This window comes from Hyla sarda, chromosome 6 (assembly GCF_029499605.1).
Source record: "Hyla sarda isolate aHylSar1 chromosome 6, aHylSar1.hap1, whole genome shotgun sequence".
Taxonomy (NCBI): domain Eukaryota; kingdom Metazoa; phylum Chordata; class Amphibia; order Anura; family Hylidae; genus Hyla; species Hyla sarda.
The window spans coordinates 268911063-268930383 of record NC_079194.1 but is presented as its reverse complement, the minus strand read 5'-3'; the positions used below and the strand labels follow the sequence as shown (position 1 = coordinate 268930383).

Below are 19321 nucleotides of genomic sequence, written 5' to 3'. Positions count from 1 at the left end.
TTTACACATCCAACTTTAACAAAAGTTTTGTTTTGTTTTTTGCTGTTCTGGCACCATATGGGGCTTCCTAAATGCGACATACCCCCAAAAAACTAATTCAGCTTTCCAAAAGCCAAATGTGACTCCTTCTTTTCTGAGCATTGCAGTTCGCCCGCAGAGCATTTTACATCCTAACATGGGGTATTTCCATACTAAGAAGAGATGGGGTTACAAATTTTGAGGGGCATTTTCTCCCATTAACCTTTGTAAAAATTGCAAATTTGGGGGAAAAAAACTGCACTTTAGTGAAAAAAAAAATGTTTTTCATTTACACATCTGACTTTAACAAAAAGTCGTAAAACACCTATAGGGTGTTAAAGCTCACTGGACCCCTTGTTACGTGCCTTGAGGGGTGTAGTTTCAAAAATGGTATACCATATGGGGGGTTTTCTGCTGTTTTGGCACCATAGGGCTTCCTAAATGCAACATGCTCCTCAAAAACCATTTTAGCAATATTCACTCTCCAAAATCCCATTGTTGCTCCTTCCCTTCTGAGCCCTTTACTGCGCCCGCCGAACACTTGACATACACATATGAGGTATTTCCGTACTCGACAGAAATTGGGTTACAAATTTTGGGGGGCTTTTTCTCCTATTACCCCTTGTAAAAATTTAAAACTGGGTCTACAAGAACATGCGAGTGTAAAAAATGAAGATTTTGAATTTTCTTCTTCACTTTGCTGCTATTCCTGTGAAACACCTAAAGGGTTAACACATTTACTGAATGTCATTTTGGATACTTTGAGGCATGCAGTTTTTATAATTTTAGGAAAATTGCTGCTGAACTTTGAAGCCCTCTGATGTCTTCCAAAAGTAAAAACATGTCAACTTTATGATGCAAACATAAAGTAGACATATTGTATTTGTGAATCAATATATAATTTATTTGGAATGTCTATTTTCCTTACAAGCAGAGAGCTTCAAAGTTAAAAAATACAAAACTTTAATTTTTTTCATCAAATTTTGGAATTTTTCAGTAATGATGCAAGTATCAACAAAAATTTACCACTAACATAAAGTAGAATATGTCACGAAAAAACAATCTTGGAATCAGAATGAAAAGTAAAAGCATCCCAGAGTTCTTAATGCTTAAAGTGACAGTGGTCCAAAAAGCGCTCTGGTCCTACAGTGAAAATTGGCTTGGACTTAAAGGAGAACTCCAGAATATAAAAATTGTCCCCCATATTGCCGGCAGAAAAAAAAAAAGATGTACATACCTTCCTCCGCTCCCCCGGACCCTCCGGTAACCGGCTCCGGTCTCCGCCGCGATCCTCTTACTGGTTGCCAATAGTCAAAGAGTCATACTGCGCTCAGCCAATCACCAGCCGCAGCGAAGTCCGACTCGGCCGGCAATAGGCTGAGCGGCAGTGTGAGAACCTGCTGCCGGGGGCCGAAAACATCACACTGCCGCTCAGCCTATCGCCGGCCGAGTCGGGACTTCACTGCGGCCGGTGATTGGCTGAGTGCAGTATTACTCTCTGACCACTGGCAATCAGGAAGGGGATCACGGCGGACACCAGAGCCGGTTACCGGAGGCCCCAGGGGAGCGGAGAAAGGTATGTACATCTTTATATTTTTTACTGCCGGCAGTATGGCGGACAATTTTTATATTCTGGAGTTCTCCTTAATGGGGTTAATAACTCTGAGATGCTTTTACCGATCATACTGATTGGGCAAATTTTAATTACAGTGGGCCATGTAAATAAAAAATGTGATTGTTTTACACTAAAATACTGGTGTAACCCCAAATTTTTCATTTTTACAAGGGATAAACTGAGAAAAATTCCCCAAAAATTTGTAACACAATTTCTCCCAAGTATGTTAATACACCATATGTGGCCCCATTTTGAAAACTACACCCCTCAAGGAATGTAACAAGGGGAGCGTTTCACAGAATTTTGGAACAGTGGGCTGTGAAGATGAAAAATTAAATGGGCACTGTCAGATTAAAAAACTTTTTACATTTTGTACATCTTTACAAAACATTAAAGGGCTACTCCGTTGGAATTTTTTTTTTTTTTTCAAATCTACTGGTTCCAGAAAGTTTGAAAGATTTGTAAATGACTTCTATTAAAAAGTCTTAATCCTTCCAGTACTTATCAGCTGCTGTATACTATAGAGGAAGTTGAGTTTTTCTTTTCTGTCCGATCATAGTGCTCTCTGCTGACACCTCTGTCCATGTCAGGAATTGTCCGGAGCAGGAGCAAATCCATATAGCAAATTTCTCCTGCACAGGACAGGAACAGAGGTGTCAGCAGAGTGAACTGTGGTCAGACTGGAAAAAACCACACAACTTCTTCTGGAGAATACAGCAGCTGACAAGTACTGGAAGATTTTAGTAGCAGGAATTTACAAATCTGTAAAAAAAAAAATTTCCATTGGAGTACCCCTTTAACCTTTCTAATATACTTCATAAGAAAATTTTATTTCCTTTTTATAGAAATCATGGTTTATAAAATAATGGCATTGTCCAAGCTGAAGCACAGGCATGGACAAAGTCCATTAAGTGAGGGTGGGCTAGCACTCCTCTGTGCTCTCTCCTGTTTGATAGGACTCCTCTGTGCTCTCTCCTGTCTGATAGCACTCCTCTGTGCTCTCTCCTGTCTGATAGGACACCTTTGTGCTCTCTCCTGTCTGATAGTACTCCTCTGTGCTCACTCCTGTTTGATAGGACTCCTCTGTGCTATCTCCTGTCTGATAGGAGTCCTCTATGCTCCCTCATGTCTGATAGTAGTGCTGCAGCCTGATAGGACAGGAGAGAGCACAGAGGAGTTGTTAGGATTCGGCAGGCTGGAGGTGGATCCTCTGTGTCAGAGAGGGATTGGCGTGGACCGAACCGGTGGACCGGTTCTAAGTTGCTACTGGTATTCACCAGAGCCCGCCGCAAAGCGGGATGGTCTTGCTGCGGCGGTAGCAACCAGGTCGTATCCACCGGTAACGGCTCAACCTCTCTGACTGCTGAGACACGCGCGGTACAGAAGGACAAGGCAAGAGCAAGGTCGGACGTAGCAGAAGGTCAGGGCAGGCAGCAAGGGTCGTAGTCAGGGGCAACAGCAGAAGATCTGGAACACAGGCTTGGGACATACACAAAACACTTTCACTGGCACAAGGCAACAAGATCCGGCAATACTGGGAAGGGGAAGGGAGGTATATATAGGCGTGGAGCAGGTAGGAGCTAATTACACTGATTGGGCCAGGCACCAATTAGTGGTGCACTGGCCCTTTAAATCTTAGAGAGCTGGCGCGCGCGCGCGCCCTAGAGAGCGGGACCGCGCGCGCCAGGACGTGACAGCCGGGGACCGGGACAGGTGAGCAGACCGCTATGCAAATCGCATCCCCGCCGGCAGTGTCAGTGCAGCGCTCCCGGTCAGCGGGTCTGACCGGGGCGCTGCAGAGAGGAGAACGCTGCGAGCGCTCCGGGGAGGAGCAGGGACCCGGAGCACTCGGCGTAACAGGAGTACTGGCCCACCCTCACTTACTGGACTTTGTCCATGCCTGTGCTTCAGTCTGGACAAAGCCATGATTTTATTATCCATGATTTCTATAAAAAGGAAATAAACTTTTATTATGATGTATATTAGAAAGGTTAATATACATACAAAAAGTTTTTGAATCTGACAGTGCCCATTTAAAGCATTTTTGAGGGGCCTATTTATTACATACATTACTACTAATAAGTCATGCACTGGGATGCGAGGGGCTTGGTGTGGTTGGCAAGCAGATGTGGATGTGAGTAGCAATACTCTAGACCCAACGAATGCCACACAGGAGGACTGCTTCCAAGCTCAGGCTGATTATAAACAGCGCCTAAAATTGTCTGCTTAGTATAAATGATTTTTGGTCAGACAGAAGTACCGTGAGAGTGGGGAGGTAGCGGGTAAATTGCTTGTGTCTATTGCTAGGGCTCAGCTGGGGTGGCATGTATATATGTTGTCTCAAAGACTCTTTAGGTGGGAGTATTCTTACACATTAGGAGTACTATTTACTGATCATGGCATTTGAAGTATTGAGGAGGCTTTGTACACCTTATCGAACCAACTAGGGCACGACAGCAGGGATCTGATGAGCCAAGATGGTGGCCAGAGGTCCCCTTACCGGCCTCCTGCTGCCATCTGCTAGACCAAAGAAGTAGACTGCTGATTATACTGATCGGTGTGCTATGCCTATGATACCACTGAACAGTATAAGCAATTGATAGATTGCCATACAGTAAATGGTCCCCTATGGGGACATAACATTTTTCCAATAAACATTAAAAAAAGAGTTGTTTATTTTTTTGTTTTTTTAACCCCTTAAGGACACAGCCCATTTTGGCCTTAAGGACACAGACAATTTTATTTTTGCACTTTCATTTTTTCCTCCTCGCTTGTCTTATGCATAACTATTTGTACTTTGTAATGACATCACAAATTTTTCCATAAAATGTACGCAAACTCAACAAATTAATATTTGTGTGAAGAAATTGAAAAGTAAACTGAGATTTAGCAATTTTTGGAGGGTTTCCTTTTCACGCAGTGCACTTTATGATAAAAATGACATGTTTTCTTTATTCTGTGGGTCAATACGATTAAAATGATATCCATGATTACATACTTTTCAATTATTGTACTGCTTTAAAAAAACTCAAACTTTTTTCACAAAATAATTATGTTAAAAATTGCCCTATTTTGACCACCTATATCTTTCAAAATTTTCTGTATACATGGATGTAGTGTAGTTGTTTTTAATACTACTTTTGCGCATATGTGACTATTTGATCGCATTTTTAATTTTTTTTTGGAATGTGATGTGACCAAAACACAGCAATTTTTGGCTTTCTTTTTTTCTCTACCTTTCACTGTATGGGATCATTTACATTATATATTGATAGTTCAGACATTTATGCACAGGGCAATACCAAATATGTTTATTAACCTCTTGGGGACGCAGGGCGTATGCATACGCCCTGCATCCTCAATCCTTAAGGACTCAGGGCATACCTGTAACTGTGTGAAATCATTCAGCAGGCATCCCCTGACAACGCCTGGGGGGGGGGGGGGTCCTGAGACCCCTCCATATCGACGATCGCCGCAAATGACCAATCAATTCAGAGTGGCGATTCGCAGCGATTCCAGGCTGATCGAGTCTATGATGACCCGATAACCCAGAAAATAGGGATGATCGGAGCTGTCAGAGACAGTGAGAGGTGGCAGGGGGGGTCACCTCCTCCTCTCCCCTGCCGTTGGGTGCAGGGGGGTTAAAGTTGAAATCCCCACTCTGCCCGCCCCTGGATGTCCAGGCAGAGAGGGGGGAAGATGGTGGCAGGGATCAGAGTACGGGAGGACCGGCGATTGAGGCTGGGGACCGGAGACCAGCCTTTGTCTGTCTGGGCATGCTAGGAGTTGTAGTTTGACAACATCTGGAGGGCCACAGTTTGGAGATCACTATACAGTGGTGCCCAAGCTGTAGCCCTCCAGATCTTGCAAAACTACAACTCCAAGCATGCCCAGACTGCCCAGGCATGTTGGGCAGGGCCGGACTGGGTGTGAAAACCAGCCCTGGAAAAAATTACATACCAGCCCCATAGTGTTGCGTGCTCTGTACACTGAGGACAAGCGGGCACTGTACCTGAGGACAAGCAGGGCTCTGTACACTGAGGACAAGCATGGCTCTGTACACTGAGGACAGGCAGGGCTCTGTACACTGAGGACAAGCGGGGCTCTGTACACTGAGGACAAGCGGGGCTCTGTACACTGAGGACAAGCGGGGCTCTGTACACTGAGGACAAGCGGGGCTCTGTACCTGAGGACAAGCGGGGCTCTGTACCTGAGGACAAGCGGGGCTCTGTACACTGAGGACAAACAGGGCTCTGTACCCTGAGGACAAGCAGGGCTCTGTACCCTGAGGACATGCAGGGCTCTGTACACTGAGGACAAGCAGGGCTCTGTATACTGAGGACAAGCAGGGCTCTGTACACTGAGGACATGCAGGGCTCTGTACACTGAGGACAAGCAGGGCTCTGTACACTGAGGACAAGCGGGGCTCTGTACCTGAGGACAAGCGGGGCTCTGTACACTGAGGACAAGCGAGGCTCTGTACACTGAGGACAAGCAGGGCTCTGTACCTGAGGACAAGCAGGGCTCTGTACGAGAGAGAGAGCAGCCAGGGTGGCGGGCGCACTGATCGGTGGCACAGTGAACTCCGACGTTGCGCTGCTGCGCTTAGACGTGAGGTCACGTCACCCCCATGGTGACGTGACCTCACGTCTAAGCGCAGCAGCGCGCCACGCCGGAGTTCAAAGCGCCTCTCCCAGGCAGCCGACCACCCAGGGCCGTAAGTAAGAAGCAGGGCCGGCCTAGGACAGTGCAGGGCCGGCCCTCGTTTTCTGTTAAGATATTTATCGTCGGCGCCAGGCGGCCAGGGCCGGTGCAAAGAATTCTTGCTACACAAACAAAGCTCCATTTTGGCGCCCCCCATCCTCAAGTAGAAAAACAAAGCCACACACCCCGCCCGCATCTCCCACCTGCCAGCTAGCTATTGGAAGACTAAACTCACAGCATGCTCTTACAGTGAGGACATGCTAGGAGTTGTAGTTCTACCAGCTAGCCAGTGGGAGGTAGATGCGGGCAGATGGCCGGGGAGTGGAGCTTCACAAAAAGTTGTACAAAAAGTAGCAGTTTGCGACTTTTTGTGCACCTTTTTTAAAATGCTACAGCATGTTTTGTAAGCCAGGTTGTCACGATGCCGGCTGGCAGGTAGTGGATCCTCTGTGCCAGAGAGGGATTGGCGTGGACCGTGCTAGTGGACCGGTTCTAAGCCACTACTGGTTTTCACCAGAGCCCGCCGCAAAGCGGGATGGTCTTGCTGCGGCGGTAGTGACCAGGTCGTATCCACTAGCAACGGCTCACCTCTCTGGCTGCTGAAGATAGGCGCGGTACAAGGGAGTAGGCAAAAGCAAGGTCGGACGTAGCAGAAGGTTGGGGCAGGCAGCAAGGATCGTAGTCAGGGGCAACGGCAGAAGGTCTGGAAACACAGGCAAGGAACACACAAGGAACGCTTTCACTGGCACTAAGGCAACAAGATCCGGCGAGGGAGTGAAGGGGAAGTGAGGTGATATAGGGAAGTGCACAGGTGTAAACGCTAATTGGAACCACTGCGCCAATCAGCGGCGCAGTGGCCCTTTAAATCGCAGAGACCCGGCGCGCGCGCGCCCTAGGGAGCGGGGCCGCGCGCGCCGGGACAGAACAGACGGAGAGCGAGTCAGGTAGGGGAGCCGGGGTGCGCATCGCGAGCGGGCGCTTCCCGCATCGCGAATCGCATCCCGGCTGGCAGCGGAATCGCAGCGCCCCGGGTCAGAGGACGTGACCGGAGCGCTGCCGCGGGGAGAGTGAAGCGAGCGCTCCGGGGAGGAGCGGGGACCCGGAGCGCTCGGCGTAACAGTACCCCCCCCCTTGGGTCTCCCCCTCTTCTTAGAGCCTGAGAACCTGAGGAGCAGACTTTTGTCTAGGATGTTGTCCTCAGGTTCCCAGGATCTCTCTTCAGGACCACAACCCTCCCAGTCCACTAAAAAAAAATTTTTCCCTCTGACCTTTTTGGCAGCTAAAATTTCTTTGACCGAGAAGATGTCCGAGGAGCCGGAAACAGGAGTGGGAGGAACAGACTTGGGAGAAAAACGGTTGAGGATGAGTGGTTTGAGAAGAGAGACGTGAAAGGCATTAGGGATACGAAGAGAGGGAGGAAAAAGAAGTTTATAAGAGACAGGATTAATTTGACACAAAATTTTGAAAGGACCAAGATAGCGTGGTCCCAACTTGTAGCTAGGGACACGGAAGCGGACATATTTAGCGGAGAGCCATACCTTGTCTCCAGGGGAAAAAACGGGGGGAGCTCTTCTTTTCTTATCCGCGAACTTCTTCATGCGTGATGAAGCCTGTAAGAGAGAATTTTGGGTCTCTCTCCATATGATGGAAAGGTCACGAGAAATTTCATCCACAGCGGGCAGACCAGAGGGCAAGGGAGTAGGGAGGGGGGGAAGAGGGTGACGGCCGTACACCACTAAAAATGGGGATTTGGAGGAAGACTCAGAGACCCTGAAGTTATACGAGAATTCGGCCCATGGGAGGAGATCTGCCCAGTCATCCTGGCGGGAGGAAACAAAATGTCGCAAATAATCACCCAAGATCTGGTTAATCCTTTCTACTTGTCCATTGGACTGGGGATGATATGCAGAAGAAAAATTTAATTTAATCTTGAGTTGTTTACAGAGAGCCCTCCAGAATTTAGACACGAATTGGACGCCTCTATCCGAGACAATCTGCGTAGGCAATCCGTGAAGACGAAAAATGTGTACAAAAAATTGTTTAGCCAACTGAGGTGCAGAAGGAAGACCAGGAAGAGGGATGAAATGTGCCATTTTGGAGAATCGATCAACGACCACCCAAATAACAGTGTTGCCACGGGAAGGGGGTAAATCAGTAATAAAATCCATACCAATCAGAGACCAAGGCTGTTCGGGGACAGGCAGAGGATGAAGAAAACCAGCGGGCTTCTGGCGAGGAGTCTTATCCCGGGCACAGATAGTGCAGGCACGCACAAAGTCCACAACATCCGTCTCCAGAGTCGGCCACCAATAGAAGCGGGAGATGAGTTGCACAGATTTCTTGATACCCGCATGACCTGCGAGATGGGAGGAGTGACCCCATTTGAGGATTCCGAGGCGTTGGCGAGGAGAAACAAAGGTCTTTCCTGGAGGAGTCTGCCTGATGGAGGCAGGAGAAGTGGAGATCAGGCAGTCAGGTGGAATGATGTGTTGCGGAGAGAGTTCAACTTCTGAGGCATCCGAGGAACGAGAGAGAGCATCGGCCCTAATGTTCTTATCGGCAGGACGAAAGTGAATCTCAAAATTAAATCGGGCAAAGAACAGAGACCACCGGGCCTGGCGAGGATTCAGCCGTTGGGCAGACTGGAGGTAGGAGAGGTTCTTGTGGTCGGTGTAGATAATAACAGGAGAACTTGATCCCTCCAGCAGATGTCTCCATTCCTCAAGTGCTAATTTAATGGCTAGAAGCTCTCGATCCCCGATGGAGTAGTTCCTCTCCGCTGGAGAGAAGGTCCTAGAGAAAAAACCACAAGTGACAGCATGCCCGGAAGAATTTTTTTGTAGAAGAACAGCTCCAGCTCCCACTGAGGAGGCATCAACCTCCAATAGGAAGGGTTTGGAAGGGTCAGGTCTGGAGAGGACGGGAGCCGAAGAAAAGGCAGACTTGAGTCGTTTAAAGGCGTCTTCTGCTTGAGGAGGCCAGGACTTGGGATCAGCATTTTTTTTGGTTAAAGCCACGATAGGAGCCACAATGGTAGAAAAATGTGGAATAAATTGCCTGTAATAATTGGCGAACCCCAAAAAGCGTTGGATAGCACGGAGTCCGGAGGGGCGTGGCCAATCTAAGACGGCAGAGAGTTTGTCTGGATCCATCTGTAGTCCCTGGCCAGAGACCAAATATCCTAGAAAAGGAAGAGATTGGCATTCAAACAGACATTTCTCAATTTTGGCATAGAGTTGGTTGTCACGAAGTCTCTGAAGAACCATACGGACATGCTGGCGGTGTTCTTCTAGATTGGCAGAAAAAATTAGGATATCGTCCAGATATACAACAACACAGGAGTATAACAGATCACGAAAAATTTCATTGACAAAGTCTTGGAAGACGGCAGGGGCGTTGCACAGTCCAAAGGGCATGACCAGATACTCAAAGTGTCCATCTCTGGTGTTAAATGCCGTTTTCCACTCGTCCCCCTCTCTGATGCGGATGAGGTTATAGGCGCCTCTTAAGTCCAATTTAGTGAAGATGTGGGCACCTTGGAGGCGATCAAAGAGTTCAGAGATGAGGGGTAAGGGGTAGCGGTTCTTAACCGTGATTTTATTAAGACCGCGGTAGTCAATGCAAGGACGTAGGGAGCCATCCTTTTTGGACACAAAGAAAAATCCGGCTCCGGCAGGAGAGGAGGATTTACGGATAAAGCCCTTTTTTAGATTCTCCTGGACGTATTCGGACATGGCAAGAGTCTCTGGGGCAGAGAGAGGATAAATTCTGCCCCGGGGTGGAGTAGTGCCCGGGAGGAGGTCGATAGGGCAATCATAAGGCCTGTGAGGAGGTAGAGTCTCAGCTTGTTTTTTGCAGAAAACATCCGCGAAGTCCATATAGGCCTTAGGGAGACCGGTTACTGGAGGAACCACAGAGTTACGGCAAGGGTTACTGGGGACCGGTTTTAGACAGTTCTTGGAACAAGAGGACCCCCAACTCTTGATCTCCCCAGTGGACCAATCCAGGGTAGGGGAATGAAGTTGAAGCCAGGGAAGTCCAAGGAGAATTTCCGAGGTGCAATTGGGGAGGACCAAAAGTTCAATCCTCTCATGATGAGATCCGATGCTCATAAGAAGGGGCTCCGTGCGGAAACGTATGGTACAGTCCAATCTTTCATTATTTACACAATTGATGTAGAGGGGTCTGGCGAGACTGGTCACCGGGATGTTGAACCTGTTGACGAGAGAGGCCAAAATAAAATTTCCTGCAGATCCAGAATCCAAGAAGGCCACTGTAGAGAAGGAGAAGGCCGAGGCAGACATCCGCACAGGCACAGTAAGACGTGGAGAAGCTGAGTAGACATCAAGGACTGTCTCACCTTTGTGCGGAGTCAGCGTACGTCTTTCCAGGCGGGGAGGACGGATAGGACAATCTCTCAGGAAGTGTTCGGTACTAGCACAGTACAGGCAGAGGTTCTCCATACGGCGTCGTGTCCTCTCTTGAGGTGTCAGGCGAGACCGGTCGACCTGCATAGCCTCCACGGCGGGAGGCACAGGAACAGATTGCAGGGGACCAGAGGAGAGAGGAGCCGAGGAGAAGAAACGCCTCGTGCGAACAGAGTCCATATCTTGGCGGAGTTCCTGACGCCTTTCGGAAAAACGCATGTCAATGCGAGTGGCTAGGTGAATAAGTTCATGTAGATTAGCAGGAATTTCTCGTGCGGCCAGAACATCTTTAATGTTGCTGGATAGGCCTTTTTTGAAGGTCGCGCAGAGGGCCTCATTATTCCAGGACAATTCTGAAGCAAGAGTACGGAATTGTACGGCATACTCGCCAACGGAAGAATTACCCTGGACCAGGTTCAACAGGGCAGTCTCAGCAGAAGAGGCTCGGGCAGGTTCCTCAAAGACACTTCGGATTTCCGAGAAGAAGGAGTGTACAGAGGCAGTGACGGGGTCATTGCGGTCCCAGAGCGGTGTGGCCCATGACAGGGCTTTTCCGGACAGAAGGCTGACTACGAAAGCCACCTTAGACCTTTCAGTGGGAAACAGGTCCGACATCATCTCCAGATGCAGGGAACATTGGGAAAGAAAGCCACGGCAAAACTTAGAGTCCCCATCAAATTTATCCGGCAAGGATAAGCGTATCCCAGGAGCGGCCACTCGCTGCGGAGGAGGTGCAGGAGCTGGCGGAGGAGATGACTGCTGAAGCTGTGGTAGTAACTGTTGTAGCATAATGGTCAGTTGAGACAGCTGTTGGCCTTGTTGCGCTATCTGTTGTGACTGCTGGGCGACCACCGTGGTGAGGTCAGCGACAACTGGCAGAGGAACTTCAGCGGGATCCATGGCCGGATCTACTGTCACGATGCCGGCTGGCAGGTAGTGGATCCTCTGTGCCAGAGAGGGATTGGCGTGGACCGTGCTAGTGGACCGGTTCTAAGCCACTACTGGTTTTCACCAGAGCCCGCCGCAAAGCGGGATGGTCTTGCTGCGGCGGTAGTGACCAGGTCGTATCCACTAGCAACGGCTCACCTCTCTGGCTGCTGAAGATAGGCGCGGTACAAGGGAGTAGGCAAAAGCAAGGTCGGACGTAGCAGAAGGTCGGGGCAGGCAGCAAGGATCGTAGTCAGGGGCAACGGCAGAAGGTCTGGAAACACAGGCAAGGAACACACAAGGAACGCTTTCACTGGCACTAAGGCAACAAGATCCGGCGAGGGAGTGAAGGGGAAGTGAGGTGATATAGGGAAGTGCACAGGTGTAAACGCTAATTGGAACCACTGCGCCAATCAGCGGCGCAGTGGCCCTTTAAATCGCAGAGACCCGGCGCGCGCGCGCCCTAGGGAGCGGGGCCGCGCGCGCCGGGACAGAACAGACGGAGAGCGAGTCAGGTAGGGGAGCCGGGGTGCGCATCGCGAGCGGACGCTACCCGCATCGCGAATCGCATCCCGGCTGGCAGCGGAATCGCAGCGCCCCGGGTCAGAGGACGTGACCGGAGCGCTGCCGCGGGGAGAGTGAAGCGAGCGCTCCGGGGAGGAGCGGGGACCCGGAGCGCTCGGCGTAACACAGGTCTGACCTGGCTTAAATTTGCGACTTTTTTTAAGGGGGTTTGGACTGGGACCAGAAATACACCCTGACATTTAAGAATAAGCAGTCCATTTTTTTGGGTGGGGTCTGAATGCTGGGACCACCACCAATCACCTCGCTTCAAGTTGCTCTCCAGCTGTTGCAAAGCTACAACTCCCATCATGTCTGGAGCCTCAGGCATTATGGTATGCAGTTTTGTAACAGCTGAAGGCCACAGATTGGAGTACAGTGTCCCCATCATCACTGCAGAACTTACAAATTACAGCAGTGATGGGACAGTCAGGAGAATACACAATGATATCACTGACCTGAGTGATGTCTTCTCTGATGTCGTTCCTTTTCCTCTGGTCCAGACGCCTGGTCTTCTTCCAGCTCCATCTTCTCTGCAGAGTCTGAGGCCCAAACTTCATTGTTTCCTCACTATGTCAGCAGATCCTCATCCTCTGTATGACGACAATAATCATTATAATACTGCCAGATACTGTGCCCTAAATAAAATACTGCCACACACTGCACCCACTGAATGTAATACTGCCACACACTGTACCCACTGAAAATAATACTGCCATACACTGAGCCCTGAATATAATACTGGCATACACTGCGCCCTGAATATAATACTGCCATACACTGCGCCCTGAATATAATACTGCCATACACTGAGCCCTGAATACTGCCATACACTGCGCCCCAAATATAATACTGCCATACACCGAGCCCTGAATATAATACTGCCATGCACTGTGCCCTAAACATAATACTGCCATTAGTCTTTGGATTAGCCTTTGGATAGGGGATAAGTTATAGATTTCGGGGGGTCAAAGCATTGAGACCCCCCACGATCTCCTGCACGGGGGTCCTGTCATTATGCCAGAAGCCGACGTCTGATCCCACAGGAAGCCGTGGTCGGCACGCTCGCTCCATTTATCTGTATGGAGTATACGGAGGGGTGTGTCGGCCGACACTTCATGCAGTCGGACCCCCCCATAATCTATAACTTATCCCATATTCTTTGGACCCCGCATCTATCAATCATGCATATACACCTCCCCTTTATACTTGGTTTCCTCAGCCTCACACCTCCCCAAACCCCACCATCCTTGTTATCCTCACCAACACCCCCCAGCCTTCCCCCCTTCAATCATAAATATATACCCCTACCCTCATCCTTGGTCCTAACCCCCCAGCCTCCCCCCATTAATCATAAATGTACACCCCCCCTCATCCTTGGTCCTAACCCCCCAGCCTCCCCCCCATTAATCATAAATATACACCCCCCTCATCCTTGGTCCTAACCCCCCATCCTCCCCCATCAATCATAAGTATACACCCCCCCCTCATCTTGGTCCTAACACCCCTGCCTCCCCCACATTGATCATAAATATACACCACCCCCTCATCCTTGATCCTAACCCCCCAGCCTCCCCCCATCAATAATACATATACAACACCCCCCCCCCCTGCACGCCAACTTTATTCTTTTGTTCTCCTCAGCCTACCCTCCGCAGCCCATGCTTACCTTAATCACACGCAGATCCGTCCCGCGCTCAGCAGCAGTACCGGGCTCCCAGCTTTACGGCGTGAAGACGCAGGGGGAATGACGCCGCACGTGACGTCGCACGTGACTCCCCTGCGCTCCCAGGGCTACGGACAGACAGAGAGGACAGGGTGGCAGACAGAGCGGGCGGACACAGACCGGAGCGGGCAGCAAATTTTGCGCCCCCCGGACTGCGGCGGACCTGGCCGCCCCTAAGCTGGCGCTTGGTCCGCCTGGTTATAGAGCCAGGCCTGCAGGCGGCCTGTGCAGCCCGCTGGTCCTATTTTCATGTAGGGGCATGGGGCCCCTACGTTAATCCGGCCCCAAAGTGGCCCCAGGCCCACCGGGATAGTTCCCGGTAGGCCAGTCCGGGCCTGATGCTGGGAGTTGTAGATCTGTAACATATGGCCCTACAGATGTTCCAGAACTACAACTCCCAGCATGCTTGGACAGTGTCAGAATGATGGAAGTTGTAGTTTTGCAACATCTGGAAGAGCACAGTTTGGAGATCACTATACAGTGGTGCCAAAACTGTAGCGCTCCAGATGTTGCAAAACTACAACTCTAAGTATGCCCAGACTGCCCAGGCATGCTGGGAGTTGTAGTTCAGCAACATCTGACCCTTCAGATATTGCCGAACTACAACTCCCAGCATGCCTGGGCAGTCTGAGAATGCTTGGAGTTGCAGTTTTGCAACATCTGGAGGGCTACAGTTTGAACACCACTACACAGTAGTCTCCAAACGCTTCTCTTCCAGTTGTTGCATAATTACAACTCCCAACATGCCCTTCGGTTGTCTGGGCATGCTGGGAGCTGTAGTTTTGCTGCAACTGAAGGCACACTGGTTGGGAAACATTGTCTGTTTCCTAACTCAGTGTTTCCCAACCCGCATGCACTGACAAATCATGCATGCTGGGAGTTGTAGTTTTGCAACAGCTGGAGGCACACAAGTTGGGAAACACTGAGTTAAGTAACAAACTCTGTGTTTTGCAACCAGTGTGCCTCCAGCTGTTGCATATGTGGTGTCCCAGTCCTGTACCTTGTGTAGTAAGTCCCCATAGTCAGAGTTCCTTCGTCCTGATAGGAGTCTCCTAATGGGATAACCCCTAGTCGCCTCTTCCTTCATTAATTTCATGTGTATATTGTATATATTTTATTTTATAAAGGTTACTTCCAGGACCTTAGGTCATGTGATCTACAGTAAATGTGTTATGCTAAGGTTAAAGAGTACCTCTCATAAAAAAAAAAAAAATTATTTTATAGTTTAATATGTATAATTAAATTTCTAATTGGGTTCTATTAAAAAAATGTATACTTTTATGTGTTTTTTGTGTTTATACTCTTGTCCACTAGAGGTCTCCCTAGGAGTCCCTTTTTTAGTGATTTCGGACTCCCGCCGGCCTGGCAGCTGAGTCCGAAATCGCATACTCAGCGCAGCTCCCCGCCTGTCAATCAGACAGACGGGAGCGAGCGCTGTGCGCGCATCCCTGAGGGGCGCGCTCCTGACTCTGCCGTTGTGAGGTGAAAAATTCAAACCCATGGCTCTGCAAGATAGAAGCAGCAGGGCTAGAGTTGGGGGAGGTGGGGATGACAGGACATATTACATGGGATGGGGATGACAGGACATATTACATGGGATGGGCATGACAGGACATATTACATGGGATGGGGATGACAGGACATATTACATGGGATGGGGATGACAGGACATATTACATGGGATGGGGATGACAGGACATATAACATGGGATGGGCATGACAGGACATATTACATGGGATTGGGATGACAGGACATATAACATGGGATGGGGATGACAGGACATATAACATGGGATGGGGATGACAGGACATATTACATGGGATGGGGATGACAGGACATATTACATGGGATGGGGATGATTTCTATGTGTGAGGAGACATATTACATGGGGTGGGGATGTATAGACTGCAGGGGAATAAATATCATACTTGGGATGATTACTATGTGTGAGGGGACATTACACAGGCTGGGGATGGGGGTTATGTCCTGTCATCCCCATCCCATGTAATATGTCCTGTCATCCCCATCCCATGTAATATGTCCTGTCATGCCCATCCCATGTAATATGTCCTGTCATCCACATCCCATGTAATATGTCCTGTCATGCCCATCCCATGTAATATGTCCTGTCATCCCCATCCCATGTAATATGTCCTGTCATGCCCATCCCATGTAATATGTCCTGTCATCCACATCCCATGTAATATGTCCTGTCATGCCCATCCCATGTAATATGTCCTGTCATCCCCATCCCATGTAATATGTCCTGTCATCCCCATCCCATGTTATATGTCCTGGCATCCCCATCCCATGTAATATGTCCTGTCATCCCCATCCCATGTAATATGTCCTGTCATCCCCATCTCATGTAATATGTCCTGTCATCCCCATCCCATGTAATATGTCCTGTCATCCCCATCCCATGTTATATGTCCTGTCATGCCCATCCCATGTAATTTGTCCTGTCATCCCCATCCCATGTAATATGTCCTGTCATCCCCACCCCATGTTATATGTCCTGTCATCCCCATCCCATGTTATATGTCCTGTCATCCCCATCCCATGTAATATGTCCTGTCATGCCCATCCCATGTAATATGTCCTGTCATCCCCATCCCATGTAATATGTCCTGTCATCCCCATCCCATGTAATATGTCCTGCCATGCCCATCCCATGTAATATGTCCTGTCATCCCCATCCCATGTTATATGTCCTGTCATGCCCATCCCATGTAATATGTCCTGTCATCCCCATCCCATGTAATATGTCCTGTCATCCCCATCCCATGTAATATGTCCTGTCATCCCCATCCCATGTAATATGTCCTGTCATCCCCATCCCATGTAATATGTCCTGTCATGCCCATCCCATGTAATATGTCCTGTCATCCCCATCCCATGTTATATGTCCTGTCATGCCCATCCCATGTAATATGTCCTGTCATCCCCATCCCATGTAATATGTCCTGTCATCCCCATCCCATGTTATATGTCTTGTCATGCCCATCCCATGTTATATATCCTCTCATCCCCATCCCATGTAATATGTCCTGTCATCCCCATCCCATGTAATATGTCCTGTCATCCCCATCCCATGTTATATGTCCTGTCATCCCCATCCCATGTAATATGTCCTGTCATCCCCATCCCATGTAATATGTCCTGTCATCCCCATCCCATGTAATATGTCCTGTCATCCCCATCCCATGTAATATGTCCTGTCATGCCCATCCCATGTAATATGTCCTTTCATCCCCATCCCATGTAATATGTCCTGTCATGCCCATCCCATGTAATATGTCCTGTCATCCGCATCCCATGTTATATGTCCTGTCATCCCCATCCCATGTAATATGTCCTGTCATCCCCATCCCATGTAATATGTCCTGTCATCCCCATCCCATGTAATTTGTCCTGCCATGCCCATCCCATGTAATATGTCCTGTCATCCCCATCCCATGTTATATGTCCTGTCATCCCTATCCCATGTAATATGTCCTGTCATCCCCATCCCATGTTATATGTCCTGTCATCCCCATCCCATGTAATATGTCCTGTCATCCCCATCCCATGTAATATGTCCTGTCATCCCCATCCCATGTAATATGTCCTGTCATCCCCATCCCATGTAATATGTCCTGTCATCCCCATCCCATGTTATATGTCCTGTCATCCCCATCCCATGTAATATGTCCTGTCATGCCCATCCCATGTAATATGTCCTGTCATCCCCATCCCATGTGATATGTCCTCTCATGCCCATCCCATGTAATATGTCCTGTCATCCACATCCCATGTAATATGTCCTGTCATGCCCATCCCATGTAATATGTCCTGTCATCCCCATCCCATGTAATATGTCCTGTCATCCCCATCCCATGTTATATGTCCTGTCATCCCCATCCCATGTAATATGTCCTGTCATCCCCATCCCATGTTATATGTCATGTCATCCCCATCCCATGTAATATGTCCTGTCATCCCCATCCCATGTAATGTCATGTAATCCCCATCCCATGTTATATGTCCTGTCATGCCCATCCCATGTAATATGTCCTGTCATCCCCATCCCATGTAATATGTCCTGCCATGCCCATCCCATGTAATATGTCCTGTCATCCCCATCCCATGTAATATGTCCTGTCATCCCCATCCCATGTTATATGTCCTGTCATCCCCATCCCATGTAATATGTCCTGTCATCCCCATCCCATGTAATATGTCCTGTCATCCCCATCCCATGTAATATGTCCTGTCATCCCCATCCCATGTAATATGTCCTGTCATCCCCATCCCATGTAATATGTCCTGTCATCCCCATCCCATATAATATGTCCTGTCATGCCCATCCCATGTAATATGTCCTGTCATGCCCATCCCATGTTATATGTCCTGTCATCCCCATCCCATATAATATGTCCTGTCATGCCCAGTGTCTCCTCACACACAGCAGTCATTATGGAGGTGAGGAGCTCTGCATGTTCCCTCTCACCTCACCCGCTCTGTGATTCCTCCGTGATAAAAATCAAACCTTGGGTCCAGTGTATACAGAGCGGGGGAGAGAGAAGCTTTTCCCCGTGATAAAATCAAACCTTGGGTCCTGTGTTGTATACAGCAGTGTTTCCCAACCAGTGTGCATCCAGCTGTTGCAAAACTACAACTCCCAGCATGTCCGGACAGCCTGGGAGTTTTGCAACAGCTGGAGGTACACTGGTTGGAAAACACTGGTATACAGAGCGGGGGAGAGAGAAGCTTTGCCCCGTGATAAAATCAAACCTTGGGTCCAGTGTATACAGAGCGGGGAAGGGAGGAGCTGTGTACGTCGTCTGGCGCTCTCCATTCTCCATGAGGGGTGTGAGGGGGCGTGGCTTGAATATCTGCAGACGTGCGGTGACCCATGTCTCTGCGTGAAAAAATCAAACCCATGGCTCTGCCCTCGCTCCTCCCCGCTCTGCCCTCGGCTCCTCCCCGCTCTGCCCTCGGCTCCTCCCCGCTGTAGCTTCGGCACTCTTGCTCCTCCCCCTTCTAGCTTCGGCAATCTTCGGAAGGGGGCGGTCCGAATTTTTCACGGGTTTGAATTTATGCAGATCTCCACGGGGAGAAGTACACGCCCCCTCCCTCCTCTCCCCGAGCTGAGGACGCAGATCTCCACGGAAAGCCAGAGCAGGGGCGAGAGGAGGAGCACGGCTAGAGCAGGTCTAGAAGCCAGAGCACTGTTCCTCATCTCCCCTGCCTGAGGTCAGACTGTGTTTACTGTACACGGGCTGGGGAATCATACACTGCAGGGACTGGGAATAAATCTCTGCTTGTGGATGATTTCTATGTGAGGGGGGGGGGGGGGG

General features: G+C 49.3%; 1 protein-coding gene across 2 annotated transcripts in view; it reads right to left on the bottom strand.

The window, feature by feature from the left end:
• STIP1 (stress induced phosphoprotein 1) overlaps positions 1 to 18837 on the bottom strand; it is an 86484-nt gene extending 67647 nt beyond the window's left edge. The window contains exons 1-2 of one of the 2 annotated variants that reach the window (XM_056527262.1): positions 18756 to 18837; positions 12711 to 12845 (exon numbers count right to left, since the gene is read on the bottom strand). In XM_056527262.1, the coding sequence (XP_056383237.1) occupies positions 12711 to 12812 (102 nt within the window). In that variant the 5' untranslated portion in view covers positions 12813 to 12845; positions 18756 to 18837. The remainder of the gene's footprint in view (positions 1 to 12710; positions 12846 to 18755) is intronic. The other variant, XM_056527264.1, reaches the window with a different exon arrangement.
• Positions 18838 to 19321: the final 484 nt, after the last annotated feature.